General features: G+C 36.3%; 1 protein-coding gene across 3 annotated transcripts in view; it reads right to left on the reverse strand.

The window, feature by feature from the left end:
• Positions 1-6,823: 6,823 nt before the first annotated feature.
• LOC140148715 (protein Spindly-B-like) overlaps positions 6,824-16,551 on the reverse strand; it is a 32,658-nt gene continuing 22,930 nt past the window's right edge. For all 3 annotated transcript variants that reach the window (XM_072170757.1, XM_072170759.1, XM_072170758.1), the window contains exons 3-11: positions 15,420-15,659; positions 14,324-14,455; positions 13,451-13,600; positions 13,019-13,117; positions 11,851-11,961; positions 11,262-11,402; positions 10,359-10,489; positions 9,052-9,239; positions 6,824-8,325 (exon numbers count right to left, since the gene is read on the reverse strand). In XM_072170757.1, the coding sequence (XP_072026858.1) occupies positions 7,718-8,325; positions 9,052-9,239; positions 10,359-10,489; positions 11,262-11,402; positions 11,851-11,961; positions 13,019-13,117; positions 13,451-13,600; positions 14,324-14,455; positions 15,420-15,629 (1,770 nt within the window). In that variant the 5' untranslated portion in view covers positions 15,630-15,659 and the 3' untranslated portion in view covers positions 6,824-7,717. The remainder of the gene's footprint in view (positions 8,326-9,051; positions 9,240-10,358; positions 10,490-11,261; positions 11,403-11,850; positions 11,962-13,018; positions 13,118-13,450; positions 13,601-14,323; positions 14,456-15,419; positions 15,660-16,551) is intronic.

Consider the following 16,551-nt stretch of genomic DNA (forward strand, 5'->3'; position numbering starts at 1 on the left):
TGTCTAGATTATTCAGTGAAACCCAAACTACTGTCTGTTCAATTAGCTTAGATTCTTGTATTTTTAAGATATTTGAAAAAATACAAAATTGTGGTCAAAGTCATCAAAGAAAAGTGTTAGCACATCCCTAGACCCAACGTGATTTATACTTTTCAAATTCCAAAGTTCAATTTGAAACCCCATTTCTTTTCAATTTTGGTCTTTTCCCGCGATATTTTTATAAAAACTGTAGGACGTCGGGTACCATAAACTTTTTTGAATCAATCCATTTAGTGCAATGGGGGACGAACCAGCGAATGTCCAGTTATAATAATTAGATGCGCTAAGATAGTATTTATTCAAGTCCATCCGTATCAAGAAGTATTGTCAGGCAAAATAGTTTGCCAGTAATTTGCCAGTAATTCGTGTTAAAACCACACGTACTGTTGAAACATTAGGGGCTATCAATTTCTTTAGCAGGGGGTCCCAAATATACGGGGGGTCATAAACTTTTGGGGTAAAATAGGGGGGTCATAAAAATGTTTGATGACCAAAATGCAGGAGTCACAAGGTGACCACAGATAGTGGGGTTTATTTTGTTCAAAAAGACTGATTTCAATACAATTTTATAAGTGTATCGGTGGTGGAGGGGTCATAAAATTGTTTTTGCGAAATAGGGGAATCGCAATTTTATTGGCCTTGACTTTTGACAAATTTGGGACCTCCCCCCCTTCGAAGAAAATTATAGCCCTCTTACTTTGGAATTATTTATTTATTTATTTGTCTGTTTGTTTATTTATTTATTTATTTATTTATTTATTCGTTTGTTTGTTTGTTTGTTTGTTTGTTTGTTTGTTTATTTATTTATTGTGTGGATAGGTCTGAGAGGGTGTGGGCCTATAGGCCTATTATAAAACTGTTGACGGACGTGTTGATACTACGCTTTATTCGGTACAGTACGCGTATTGTTATAGAGGGCAATACTATGGGCTGTATGCATTGTAATGTACATGAAGTAGCCTGGGTTCAGATCAGTACCCTCCGGTCGTGCACTGTCTATCAGCTATACACACGATCCAATAACAAGAACGGTATAACAATTGAAAAGACAGATGGGTCAGTCCATGTCGAAACAGATTGAGTGTACACCCACCCTCTTGGATTTTGCTCTCCTTTGGCTCAGGGGTACCTTTCATGGATCCCTAGGTGAGGTCACAAGAAAAAATTCAAATTCCATTTCGTTTATGAATGGCGGGCAATCAAAGTTTGGCGACCTCGACCAAAATTGTGAATTTAAGGGTCCAAATGACAAAGTGCTCTCTTTGAGGGGCACTTTCTTCTTAATTGAATCAGTTGTGATCCTCTTTTTGAATGTGGTCACTCACTGGCTGTGTCTGAAATACCTAATGCCAAAAAGATAGATTTGAATTTGCGTTGGGATTTCAGAGGGGTCAAAATCAACACCGTACTGTTCAATCAAATTATCTTGATTTTGAAGGACCCATGATAATGTCACAGTGCACTTATAGGTCCTAATTATGTTCAGAATGGATTAACCATATGCCAATGTCTATGAGCAATTAAAAAAAGAGAAATTTCTAGACCCCTACAGAATTTTAGGCCACCCCTAAAGTGGTTCAGCCACAAATGGCACTTAAAGTCGGCAAATTTTGACCCCTAATAACTTTAGGTGTACACCAGATATGAATTTCTAGTCTTTTGCATCTGAAAGAATGTAGTTTAATGTTACTAGGAACATAAGATTTGTTTTGTATTTTTGTGTTTTAGTATTAAGTTGACGCTTTCAAAAATAGTCATTTTTGCCTAACATACCATGCATACAGGATACGGTACAAAATGCCAATTTTAGTATGATATTTTTTATATTTTGATCACTTTATAGCCATTTGTATTATTAATCCTGATATTTCAAGTGGCTCTTGAGTCAAGTAATAAGAAAAAACTACTTTCTAATCCTCTGTATGGATTTTTAAGAAAGTAAAAAATGCACTTCCTGGCAACGATGCACATGCAAAGAACAGGTTCTGGGGTCAAATTTTCAGAATGCTCCCAATTATGTCAAGTAATATATCAAATTACTCGTATGGTCATGAGGATTCCAAAAATGTATAGTTTGTTATGTGTCAGACCTTTCAGGGAGGCCGCTATGACGAAAAATGTTCATAGGTCAACGACCTTTTTAAAAGTATCCACACACACAAAATACAAAACAATTCTTATGTTCCTAGTAACATTAGACTACATTCTTTCAGATGCAAAAGACTAGAAATTCATATCTGGTGTACACCTAAAGTTATTAGGTGTCAAAATTTGCCGATTTTAAGCACCATTTGTGGCTGAACCACTTTAGGGGGGCCTAAAATTCTGTAGGGGGTCTAGAAATTTCTCTTTTTTTGAATTGCTCATAGACATTGGCACATGGTTAATCCATTCTGAACATAATTAGGACCTATAAGTGCACTGTGGCATTATCATGGGTCCTTCAAAATCAAAGATAATTTGATTGAACAGTATGAAGTGCTGATTTTGACCCCTCTGAAATCCCAACGAAATTCAAATCAATCTTTTTGGCATTAGGCATTTCAGACACAGCCAGTGAGTGACCACATTCAAAAAGAGGGTCACAACTGATTTAATTAAGAAGAAAATGCCTCTCAAAGAGAGCGCTTTGTCATTTGGACACCTTAAATTCCCAATTTTGGTCAAGGTCGCCAAACTTAGATGGCCCGCCATTCGGAAACGAAATTGAATTTGAATTTTTTTCTTGTGACCTCACCTAGGGGTCCATGAAAGGTACCCCTGAGCCAAAGGAGAGCATAATCCAAGAGGGTGGGTGTACACTCAGTCTGTTTTGACATGGACTGACCCAGATCTAATTGTCAGAGGGACAGGTCGATTCCACAACCATTCATACCTATCACCTGATTTTTAACTTTGATTGTATTATCATGCAAATTCCCCGCGGTGGACAGAATTTTCTTTTTAAGTTCAGAATGGCCCGTCCCACTCGATTTGTGAAAAAGTCGCGAACCCTTTGGGTGGACCCAGGTAACTGCCTAAAATGAGGCAAAATTGAAAAGAAATGGGGTTTCAAATTGAACTTCGGAATTTGAAAAGTATAAATCACGTTGGGTCTAAGGGTGTGCTAACACTTTTCTTTGATGACTTTGACCACAATTATTTATTTTTTCAAATATCTTAAAAATACAAGAATCTAAGCTAATTGAACAGACAGTAGTGAATTTAGACCTGTTATATCATACCATACCAGGAGAGCATGAAGCAGGTTCAGTGTGGCAACACTGCAGACAAAAGACAATACTCTATACACATGGACATTTATTCATTCAAAATTTGTATTGACAATGGAATTTATTTGTAGAACAATTAAATATTTAACACGACTGGTTTCACCAATCCATCAACCGAGTGAACAAGGAATAGTGATACATTCTGAAAGCTCTCGGGTGAGTAAATTCATCATGGTGTCGGGCTACCTTTGTTTCAGGCTATTTTGCCAAATAGAAAAATACATGTAAATTATAGTATAAGAGTGTTGTCCTGTCCTACCCCCACTACAGTTAATCAAATTCAGACAGAAGTTAAAGGGAGGAAAGCTGTACCTCAATACCAAACAATTTCCAGTGATCTGAACACATTTGACCATGTAACAGACACTGCACTATACACTTCAATACGCTGCATCAAGAGCATCACGGTACATGATTGGTTTGAACAATCATCCACACCACATGCTCTAAATCGAACAGTGTATGATTTAGTTGTTTCTCTTTAAAGCCTGTGACATGTACTAATTTCAAAGATTTCTGATCAGCTGCAAAGGTCTATTGGAATGTACCAGTAACACATCTTGACCCAAAGAGCATGTTTTGTGTTAGAACTATTCCAATGGACTTGATAAGTATCAAGTACTAACATGGCAAAAGGCTGGTAACTCCCATCAGGACCTTAAATTAAAAGTTGCACACAGTCAAAAGCAGACATTTGTAAATTTCATCTTTATTTGAATATATAGGTTATATATACATCAGTAATTTACAATAATGTACACAATGTACAATGATACAAGCACACACACACACACACACACACACCCCCACACATATTAAAGCTTTTTTTAATCATGTAATTCATTCAAGTACGATGAGTAGGATCACTTATAGTAGGCATGTCCACTAAAAATTGAAGTACTTTTAAATTGATTCAGACCTAACTTATTGGATGGGAATTGATGAAAGAAACATTTTGGCGTTTAAATAATCTTAATCGGACGTTTCATTCCAGAGATATGGCCTTTCGAGTGTCACGGTTTTATATAGGGCTGCTAGAACATGTTAAAAAGTTAAAGTCAAAAAAGGAATACTAACAGAAAGTGCAACGTTAAGGTACTTTTTCTTAATGTATTTATTAACTATCTTATCTGGAACATTATATTTGCTTATAACAACATGAAAATAAGATCATCCTGAAAATTTAATCGATTTTGTTGACATACAACAAAAAATATAAGACCTCAAAACCCATGGTTTGTTTGGTGAAACCTCAAGCATGATCATAGATGGCCGCCATGGAAAATATCTCCATAGAGGAGATGAACAATAAGTGCATTATTTCAAATGAAGAGCGGTAGTCTTAAACATTGTTCAATCTTTTAAGGTCAGCACATTTTATCTTCAAAAATTATTATATTTCATCATGGCATAAGTTTGGTAACATTAATCACTACCAATTTTGAGAAATTTGCTCCAACTCAAAGGTTATCTTTACTACATTGAGCAATACACTGTGTGTGCATGGAAGCCATGATGGTCCCCGGTTTTATACTCCCTATGAAATGGACATGGTAGTGAGAAGTGCACGGGAAGTGCATGATTTGAGATGGGCAGCGGTAGGCTTAAACATTCTTAAATTTCTTAACATCCTACACATTTTGTCTTCATAAATAGTTAAATTTTATGAGTATGTAAGTTTGCTTGTCTGATTCACTCCAAATTCGGAGATAATTGCGTTTGAACACCAGATGCACGGAATGGTGTCACTTCAACCTGTTGTAGTTCTCATCTCATTAAATTTTTCATTAAAAAAGTTGATCTCTTCATGCGGAAGGTCCTCTCTATTTACTGACCAAACAGGAAAAGCGTTTGGTTAATGTTTTCTGGTGGAATCAGGAATTTCTTGAAACACCCTGATATAGGCCTACATTTGGATAAAAACAAGTATGTACGCCATTTAACAGGCCTGGGATTTCTTGTATCGATCAGTTTCTCCATAGACAATACGTGTGTCGAGTGCACGCACACAGTAAATGAAAAATCGTTCTAGTGGAAACTGTATTGAGAGTGGGCATCCCTACTTATAGCAAAGTGAAAAAGCACTGTGTGCAGGCCTTTGTGCAATAATTATGTGCATGGGGAGGGTTAATTCTCAAAATGGTCTGCCAAAATTGCTCCCCACCTCTTTTGAATGTGCCAAAAATCTTTTGAGGCTTCACACATTTTTTCCCACTATAATTCACCCCAGCACACATAATTATTGAACTCCTAATATTAAGGATCTACCCCTTCCAATTTGATGCAAAATGTAGTATTCAGTATTATGGAGATCTTATGTAAGAGTGAAGTGAATATGACTTGTGTGGCTCACACAACTACTATAGTCTGTATACCATCCTCGAGTCAGTAAAGTAAAACCAAACTTGGAGATTTTCTCAACAACTGCACTTTTGCAAGAATCTGTTAATGCTAGTTGGATTCCTTGCATCATTTCATTTCTGAAATTGAAAATGTATACTTTTATATACTTCTCATCAATTTGAGATACAATAAAAACAATATCTAAATTACTGACTCAAGGAGAGGCCTACACACTATATTAACATTCACTTTCATTTGCAACACCTACATTTTTTCATCTTAATTTTTAAAGATTTTGGAAAACTCAACATAGTTGTTTTAGCAGCTGAATATGAACCAAATATTAATATTGTTAAATGTTAGTCTATAAGTATTATCATGCAATAGTCTTTCTAAAAATGGCAAAAATAATCAATAGTAATTGACCAACCAAATGATAAGAATCTTTGTATGAGTTATATAGATATCACAGACATCAATTATTAAACAAAATATGGTTATACTTAAGGGCTGGGGTATGAACGTTTGGACAGTATTTATTGTGGGACATTAGAGCACATTAGACATATCGAATTGCATTCTGAATACGAAGAATGTCATTCTGATATCAAATAATTTTGATTTTTTGAAATTAGCAATTTAATACACATTTTATGGCAAATCATTAAAATTGATATTTTTGATATTTAACAGTACTTGAAGTAAACTTTATAAATCTGATGATTTATACTTAAAGTGTATGTAGGTGGGATGAAAAGCCGACGATCAATTGAAAAATTTGACCTTTCATTATTGAAGATATGGATTTTTTTCCCAAAACACCAAAAAAAATTAGGTCTTTTGGGGAAAAAATCCATATCTTCAATATGAAAGGTCAAAATTTTCAATTGACCGTCGACTTTTCCTCCTGCTACATACACTTTAAGAATATGTCATTAGATTTATATAATTTACCGAGGACTGTTATATATCAAAAATTTGACAAATATCAAATTTTTATAATTTGTCATAAAATTTGTATTATATTGTGATTTTCAAAAATGAAAATTATTTGATATCAGAAAGACATGCTTCAGTATTCAGAATGCAATTCGATAGGTCTGAGGTGCTCTCATGTCCCACAAAAATACTGTAGAAACATAATAAACGCTCATTTTAGATCCCTTAAGATATGCTATATTTATATATTTGCAAACATTTACAAAATATAGAAAAAAGTGGAAAATGATTAAGATAATAATAAGAATGGACTCCCCATTTTCTCTCTAATTAACACCCAGGGCATTGCATTTTCCAAAATGGGGGCATTAACTAGGACTTTACAATAACTTCCAGGATAATTCCTATTAAAAACATTGCTAGTACCATCTGGCAGTGCTGCAGTGCTCCACGAACAATACGGAATTGCTACAAATACCGTAAAAAGTTGATGACATTGGCCACACACATGGATATTGTGAAATCAGTGATCATATATTCCAAAGTACTGTTCGAGTACTTAAAGGTATTTTGACAGATTGGTTGAATTTAATAATTACAGAGAATATGTTATTGATATAACTCAAGTGTGACTCACAATTATAGTTGCAAAAAGCTCATGACTAAAAAAGATGTTAATGTTAGCACTTTTAACATTTAACACAAAATATGAGGAAAACAGCGCAGTATTGAAACCGCATTTGAATATATGTTGCTAATTGCTCTAAGTAGAGAAATTACAGATTCATGTAAAATGTCTCATTTTGTCTTATACACACTTTCGGATCAACCACCAGCAGGCTATGTAAGCAACATCTATGATGCTAGCAAAGGTGCCATAATCTGAATTTTGATGAATAATGATGATTTTGATGATGATTAGGCCTTTAATTAAAAAATCTCAAAAAAAAAAGACCTGATAAAATACTATGGCCCTTTAGTTAATTTGAATTCCTGCGTACTGCCACAGGGAAAACCTAAAGAAATAATGACCTTTTCATGTCATTTCAACTGGTAAATGATCCCAACTGACTAGTATTCACAAATAGATTCAACAAAAGATCCATCCAATCCCACAACAACATTCACTGCTGTTTGCAATCATTTTTAGGCTCTGAACCCATATAAGTGACATTATGACATTTGCGACCCTTAGGTTTACGTTTTCCTCCACCTCCCTGTTCTGGACCTGTATTCTCCGGGTCTCCCTCCTCATCTCCCGTTCTGCGTTTCAAGACACTAGACTTTTCATCACCCGTTTTCAGATTAGTCATTTCAAGCACCTCTCCTGTTGTTGCTATAGTGGACACAGTTTCATTCATGCTCACTGATTTCTTGGATGTTCTCCTGAGCTTTGGGATTGCACCATCTACAGTTAAAAGGTCTCTAAATGGTTGCTGCTGAATGTCTCTTGCTAGTCCAGAGGTACTAGATGATGCCGCAATTTCAGCTGGTGAATAATCAAAGACTGTTTCAGCATCTGGAGAAGACTTTGTCTGAGAGCTTTGTGTAATGTCATCAGCTGCTGTAACAACCACTTGTGGTTCTACTGTTGCTAATGCTTCATCAAATGCTGCGGCTGTTGTTTCCGCTGGTTCTGATGATTCCGTTGGCTTCTCCTCTGGCTCATCTGTTGGAAGAGGGATCTTCTCTATGTAGTACTGGGGTGCTTTCTGTCGGACAGCTTCAGGATCTATAAAAATGCAAATTAAACCATCATTAGAATGGATACTACAAAAACCAGAACATTCCAAAGTGCAAAAGTTGCATAGATCTCTAACAATTGACAAGTTAATTTTGTGATCAGGTCTAAATTTCCCAAAACAAATTTTCCAAAGATAAATCACAAGGCTGTTAAATTCTGTACTGGTATGTCTAATTTCTAGCACTAGTTTTTCATACCCTCCTATCTGGGATGACGAAAAAGTTGGAAGAATACTGGCACAACCAGTTGACAGAACCACAATACTGGCATCTAAGCCTCTCCCAGAGAATTAGAGAAGGAGAATCGGGACTCGACAGCCATCTTGATATAGGCATGGAGCAAAAATTGCGGGTATTCGGATTCCTTCGGAATGCGCTTGAGGCATTTATTGTCATTCAAGCGCCACATGGATGATGGGCGCATATGACTAAGAGCCGCATTCGAGACCAAGTTGTTAAGTACCAAGACGCTTCAGATGAGATGCAGAATTGTTTTCGTTCGTCTCCGCGCACCGTCGGAAAGGACCTGAATACCCCCAATTTTCTCTCCATAGCCGACGGCGCGATTGTATGTTGCTGTATAGGGAGTCCCAGTTCTCCTTCTCTAATTCTGTAGCCTCTCCTTTACTAGCTTTGTGGAAATGTTTTGCCTCTGCAGATAACATATATTTACAGGGCTGAAAAGTGGAAATAAACCACTAAATATCTTCCTTACCTGGGATATTGTATTTGCTCCTTAATTCATCCAATTTCAGATTCAATTTAATGTTAGCTGCACGCAACCTGTCTGCCTCTGACTCTGCCTGATAGAGACGTCTTTCAGCTCTAAGTAGGCTGTCCTTGCTCATCATTTCTTGCAATCTCTCTGTCTTCAGCTCTGCTGTTAACTTCTCATTTTTATCACTATAAATGGACAAAGATAACAAATTAAGTCAACTTGAGAATGTAAGTTAATAATATGGGGCATAACATAGGTTCTGCTTCATGGTCTTTCCAAATCTGTAGGAGTTGTGTTTTCAGACATTTTATGCAAAACCAATCGAATGGAAATTATTGTATAGACTCTATGAAAAATGATTTTAAAGAAACTAATCATGACGGTTGCCGTTCTGCAGTTATGAAAAGTTCTACAAAATATGAAACAATTTATTTTCAAAGTTTAATCAGGTTTAGATTATAATTTATAAAGTTATACACATCCCATAGATCCCTACAAAGGACGTACTACGAACTGAATCAAAATATTTGGTACCCATCAGTTTGATATTGCAGGAATGTAAATGGGCAACATATCCTTTTCCTGAAAATCCATCTGGTTCTTGGACAAGTGGCTGAGGAATAGGCTGCAAGTTATCATCCCCTCCTAAAAAAGTTCTGGAAGATTTACATCCCTGATATTGATTGAAAGGCCTGCCTTTTTGAAATGTAACATTGGATCCTCTTGATATAACCCAAAATTACCATTTTAGGACTTTTAATTACATATACATGTATCTATAATCACTGGGAACTGATGTGTACTAATCATTTTGATACAGCATGTATTCATACCAATATGGAAACACCAACTTAAATTAAGTTGCATGCAGTTGCAGTTCTTGGCAAGGTCTTTGGTACTTGCCAATGGACATACCATTTATCATGTGAAAAAAACTAGGTCATGCCAGGGTCATGCAATGCTACATGGCTTGTTCAGTCAATGAGGTACTGATATTTCATGACACGATTCAATTAGTCAATAACAAACCAAATTTCCTAGACCACATGCTACATGTACATCAACACAAAACGTGCCATGTGGACGAAGAGCAGTGTTGTAACAAGTCAACCTTGGTTCTTGTCACAAAGCAAGTCAATGGGTGGTTGAGTCAAGTCATTTACTATTTCGTTTGAGTCAAGTCAAGTCGCCAGAAAAAGCAACTTGAGTCAACCCAAGTCGAAGTCAATGACTCCAGTCGAAGTCAATAACTCCAGTCATTACAACACTGGCGTAGATCCACCAAAGACTGAACAAAAACTTACTTTGCTTCTTTGAGCTTCAGCTTAACGAGGTCCATTAAATCAGAATCTACTTGAGCCCCTCCACTTTGTTGTTGTCCCGTTCCAGTAAACTTCTTGCAGAAAGCATCCAAATGTTTGTCTACACTCACATTCTGTATAAGAGGCAAGTGTTCATTCACATGGAATTAGGAATGGACATGACTTACGGTTTATTACGTTGAACACAATAGGCAAGACCCAAACAGGGGCAGGGCAGTTACCTAAACATTTGTAACACCTGCAACTCGCAATATTTCGACTTATGCTGGGAATATGCTATTGCGCATCTACAAATATTACAAATAAATGGTTGCTCCATGTGGAGATGCACTTGAGTTCTGGTAGGACCAGGCTCAAACAAAATACTCAAGCCAGGCCAAAAAGCCTATATAAGCATGCAGGCCTATATGGAAAGACAAGAAACAGATTTGAAGATAAAGATCAAGTAAAAGAAGGCCACTCCCAACAATCAAGTGACAAATTTACTGTCAGCCACTGGGTCAAGAGAAATGAAACTTTCCAATCTAATCTCGACTAATTGCATTGGAATTTCTAATTAAGATTAATGATGTGGACAATTGAATATCTTGTCCCTGTATGGGGAGCTTGTGAAGTAAGAAGGGAATTGGTAATATATAGAACTAAAAAAGACGACCAATATAGAAAATGTGGCCATGCAAGGAAATGTCATTGTCTCTAATATTACATGTAAGTAAAGAAGGCTGACCACTTCTATTCTGAAATGTAACTGCTCCAAAATTCATTCAAAATACTCTCATTTTGCTCTAAATGTACTACAACATTTGTTAGCCAAAGTTTTCAATAATACAGGATTGACATACAATATACTAATATAAAGTAAAAATGTACTTTAAATTGTTTTACCTGTTTCTGTTCCATCTGAGCAATTTTGCTGTTAAGAATTTGTATTTCTCCATTTCTCTGGTTCAGAGCCTGTTCTAATCTCTCCAACTGAGCGGCATCAGCTCTACCTCCACCCATCTCAAGTAGCCCGGCTATCTGGTACTGTATCAAAATTATTACACATACTTGTTATTAAGTTGAAATTATTATATGCACATTGTGATATTAATGTGGTACAAATGTGGTTTTTATCATCTCTAATTTGTTGTGTCTGGAACATGAAATTTAAATAGATTCTTATGAATTTATTGACATAGTCTGCACTTTATGAATATATGTACTGGAACACTTCCATACACCGATTCAAAAAAATAAGGAAAAGAAAAGAGAGCTAGGTAACTTGATTCAGTGTGCAGACTTGATGTATGAAGTAACATCAGAATATTCAGGACAAGTATGGTATTTTGAATAAACTTACATAATTCATATGGTTTTATGTACATGAAATATAGATCTTTTGGTTCAATCAGCCTGGTATGCAATCTAGGTGTATCATTGTTATGAATTGAAATGCACTTCAGGATATAATTTCACATTCATTCATTATTACCTTGAGTTTTGACAGTTGTTGCTTCTTAAGAGTAAGCTGCTGCTGTGAGGCATCCAACTTTGTTTTCATGGAGATTACTTTTTTCTCCAGTTGTTTGCGGCGATCTTCAACCTAACAATAAAGGGTAAAATATCATTTTAAAAGTCTTAATTGCTCTCAATTTTATAAAAGTTATTGAGCACTTTTGTTAGAAAATGTCTGGTTGTAAATTCAAACCATTTTCTACACAATACTTATATTGTCATTCTGTGAGTGTAAGGCATGGCCACATATCCCTGAATCAGGGAAAACATCTATGACACTGAAGCCATACTTGATAATTTCAATGGCGAATGAGAAAACAATACATCATGTGGCTTCACTTCCGAATTATTGTGTTTGAAAGGCTTCATATCAGAGTATTTTGTGCTTGGAATTGGAAGGCTTCATTTCATGTTAACTGCACTTGGTAAGCTTCATTTAAGATTTAGTGTACTTGGAAGGCTCCATTTCAGGTTAATTGTGCTTGGTAAGCTTGATTTAAGATTTAATTGAAAGGCTCCATTTCAGAGTAAATGTGTTTGGAATTGGAAGGCTTCATTTCAGTTTTACTGTGTTTGGTAAGCGTGATTTAAGATTAACTGTAATTGAAAGGCTCCATTTCAGAGTAAATGTGTTTGGAATTGGAAGGCTTCATTTCAGGTTTACTGTGCTTGGTAAGCTTGATTTAAGATTAACTGTTATTGAAAGCCTCCATATCAGAGTATTTGTGCTTGGAATTGGAAGGCTTCATTTCAGGTTAACTGTGCTTGGTAAGCTTCATTTAAGATTTAGTGTAATTGGAAGGCTCCATTTCAGGCTAACTGTGCTCCATTTCAGGTTAACTGTACTTGATAAGCTTCATTTAAGACTAACTGTAATTGGAAGGCTCCATTTCAGAGTAACTTCTTATTAATTGTACTTACGCCTATCTATTCTGACAGACTGGGCACCTTTAAAAACTAAATATCCCGCTGCAACAAACTTGATAAAGTGTAACATTATCTTACAGTTACCAATAACTGATGTTCACTTTATGGATAAAATCAAACAAGATAACATCTGAGCAATAGTAAGCAAGAAAGGCAATGTAATCTGAATGGGTTACTTCTGCTAATATTTCATCAGCTTTGCTATTTATTGGTCTCACCTCAGCAAATAGAGAGTTGCCTTTCTTTTCATGTCCCATGGTCTCCATCCTAGCAACATCCAACTGAACCTGTAAATCAGTTACTGTTTCTCTACATTTCTGAAAAACAAAAATGGAATAAAAAAAATGACATTTTTAACATGTATCCAAGCTTTATTAAGCAAATGATTAAGCCAATTAATTTGAAAATTATAGTCACACACGCAGGGAGCACTGGAATAACATGTATACATTTATAGGATGTCTTAGGTTTCAGAAAAGCATTAGCTTGAACCTAATTTGTTAAAAAAACAGTATGTAGATGAAGCCATCCAGATCCAGTAAACATATACACAACTATATCAAGTAATATAGGGTTAAATATTTCCAACATGTAATCAAGTTCAATTTTCAGCAGCAATGTAAACAGCCTCTTGCTATGTGTCAACCTACCTCCAGAGCATTGAAGTTTGAGATAGCTTGATGACGTTCCTCCTCTACCTCCTTTGTCATTGCTTCAACACGTTGGTCCTTGGTATCCATCAGGAATGACATCTGTTCCAGCTTGTCTTCAACTTTTTTCAGTTCCATTTCTAAGTAATCCTAATAAATTTAAAGTCCATAGTTCAAAAATCAAGATGTATTTTTTTTTAAATGTGTTGGCAAATTTGTTTATCTCTTTTAAGATCCAAGATGTTGGATCATATCATTAATTGTTGGTATTTTACTTTAGAGCTGTAAGGGATTATCATTGATCATCAGCAAATTCTCGCTCAAGAAAAGAAATCTTTAATCGTTGACCACTGCTACTGGTACATTTGGTTCTGGTTCCGTCCCGGGGGTTCTGTAAGTCAGTGACATATTAAAAAGCATTTTGGGCTGATAACCTGATAATTTGATATCTCATTTCAAAAGACCTGAGCTCATAAGGTGGGAGTTTAATCTGCACTTTCCTTGTTGAGAGAAATAATATAAACCAATCAGTGAACTCATGAAAATACATGAAATACATGCACAATATACAGGGTACGATAAGAAATATAGCATATTTTTTTAGTAGGCCCTACCTCTGTTCTGATTAGGTACTGTTCTAGTAGTGTTAACCTGAACCATTGGTACATTTCTCTTGAGAGCTAAAACATACCAATTTAACCATTTGCTGTCCAAGACTAAAATGAAACCAGTTATAATCGAAGCAGATAAATATTTCTTCACTGCACACAAATTTAGTTTGCATTTGAATAATTTGGTCAGTTTGAGTGCAATTTAGTTTCCAACAGAACATTTGCTATAAGCCAACACTAGGTAGCAAGTGGGTGGTCATACCTTTTCAGATTTGAGTATGTTGCAAGTTTGTCTCAGCGTCATCAATTCCTCATTATCATCAACTGGTAATACACCTTCTAGTGTACTCAGTTTGTCATGAGCACACTTCAGCATTTCTTCCTGCTTTAAAGTCTGAAAAATAAAACAAGACAAAACAATAAGAGTCAAAAGTAAGTAGAAGAAAAAAATCAACAAAACACAAAATCAAATAATACCTTTTAAAGTTCATGTAGTTCAGGGATAGCCAACCAGAGATCTGTGTATGCGGCCCATGGTGACCTCAATGTGGCGGCCTCAAATGTCAATTACTTACTCTTTAATCTAATTACAAAAGTGAAATTTAACTTTTTGTAATTATTTGAAGAACTTTAGGTAATGATTTTATGTCACTTCTTAAGGGGTACTACACCCCTCGATAAAAGTGTCTATTTTTGCATTTTCTCAAAAACTAATAACACAGTGGTAACAAAACTTATGTATATTATAGGGGCAAGGAATCCAATTACTACACTGGAATTTCAGTGACCCAAGACAAGTGGTTCGTTATTTATGATAAGAAATAAGGTACCGCTAGCATGTACCTCGTTTCCTATCATATATACTGAACCGCTTGAGTCACTGAAATTTCAGTGTAGTAATTGGATTCCTTGCCCCAAAAATATGTATAACTTTTGTTACCAGTGTGTTATTATTTTTTGAGAAAAATGCAAAAATAGTCACAAATTTACCACAGGGGTGTAGTACCCCCTTAAGACAAAGTAAAAGTAAAACATCAATTCATAGGTATATATGCAGCTTTAGTAAATTTTAAAAGTAAATGTTTCTATATTTTAATTCTTTGAAGGTGTGAAAGGATATTCTTTTGGAGCAAAATTACTGCAGTTTTCTTTTGATAATGCTCCCATATTTGCCTCACTTATTTTGTAACTCTCCATCAATCTCTTTAAAAATGCATGTTTTCCTGGTCTTTCATTTTACATTGGAAAAGAGGGGAGAAAGAGAGAGTGCATCACCAAGATAGGTTGCTTTTAAACCACTACCTACAAGTCCTATGTATGTACACACAGCAGTACCATTATGACAAGTTTTTACATACCGTTTCTCTGAGTTGTTCTTCTGTGATCCCCGCCATCTCTATATCTGCCTGTTGAGCGTCTAGCTTTGTCTGTAGCTGCTGGACAATGCGTGTATGCTTGACCAGCTCGTGTTCTCTCTGCTGTTCTGCTTCTCTTAATAGCTGCACACGTTGATTCTCAAGTTCATTCTCTTGATTCTTCTCCATGTTATCTTTAGAGGAGAGGCGCATTTGGAGGCTATGCTTTTCCTGTTCCAGAGCCTGCAAATTTAAAGAATGGTCAAGAATGATTGTCAGTGACTATTGCTGGTTTTGCATTGTACAAGTGCATTTCATTAATATAAAATTTTTCCTCTTAAATGTTGTGTCTGTCATATTGTTAAATATTTATAAGCGATGCCAACTAAGAAAGTTAACAACAATTCGGCAGAAGTGTCAAATTTAATAATGCCATTAATCTGGTCAGGAAAAAGTGGTTAAAGAAATATCAAAGAAATTAGACTCAAAGAAATTAATATTGTGTACTGTATTCATTCCATTAACCGCCCAAAGTAATTTTGGATGGGCAGGGCACTTATTTTTCACATCGTATTCGTTAACATAATTGAGTTATGTACGTCATCCACCAGTGGAGCTCCTGCGCCCCTCCGCAGAACTTCCGGTAGTGGATGTTCTGCGCTTCGAGGCGCAGAGAATCCACTGTCGGAGTTGCTGCGCTCGGGCGCAGTCCCTTATAGGTAACGGTGGATCATTGCTGCGCTCGGGCGCAGAACATCCACTGTCGGAGTAACTGCGCTCGGACGCAAAATAATAGATTTTCTTATTATAATAACGATGGATCATTTCTGCGCTCGGGCGCAGAACATCCACTGTCGGAGTTCATGCGCCCGGGCGCAGTCCCTTATATGTAACGGTGGATCATTGCTGCGCTCGAGCGCAGAGAATCCACTGTCGGAGTTGCTGCGCTCGGAAGTAAAATAATAGATTTTCGTATTATAATAACGGTGGATCATTTCTGCGCCGGGCGCAGAACATCCACGATCGGAGTTCATGCGCCCGGGCGCAGTCCCTTATATGTAACGGTGGATCATTGCTGCGCTCGGGCGCAGAACATCCACTGTTGGAGTAACTGCGCCGGAAGCAATATAATACA

The sequence above is a fragment of the Amphiura filiformis genome, chromosome 3 (genome assembly GCF_039555335.1).
Source record: "Amphiura filiformis chromosome 3, Afil_fr2py, whole genome shotgun sequence".
NCBI lineage: Eukaryota > Metazoa > Echinodermata > Ophiuroidea > Amphilepidida > Amphiuridae > Amphiura > Amphiura filiformis.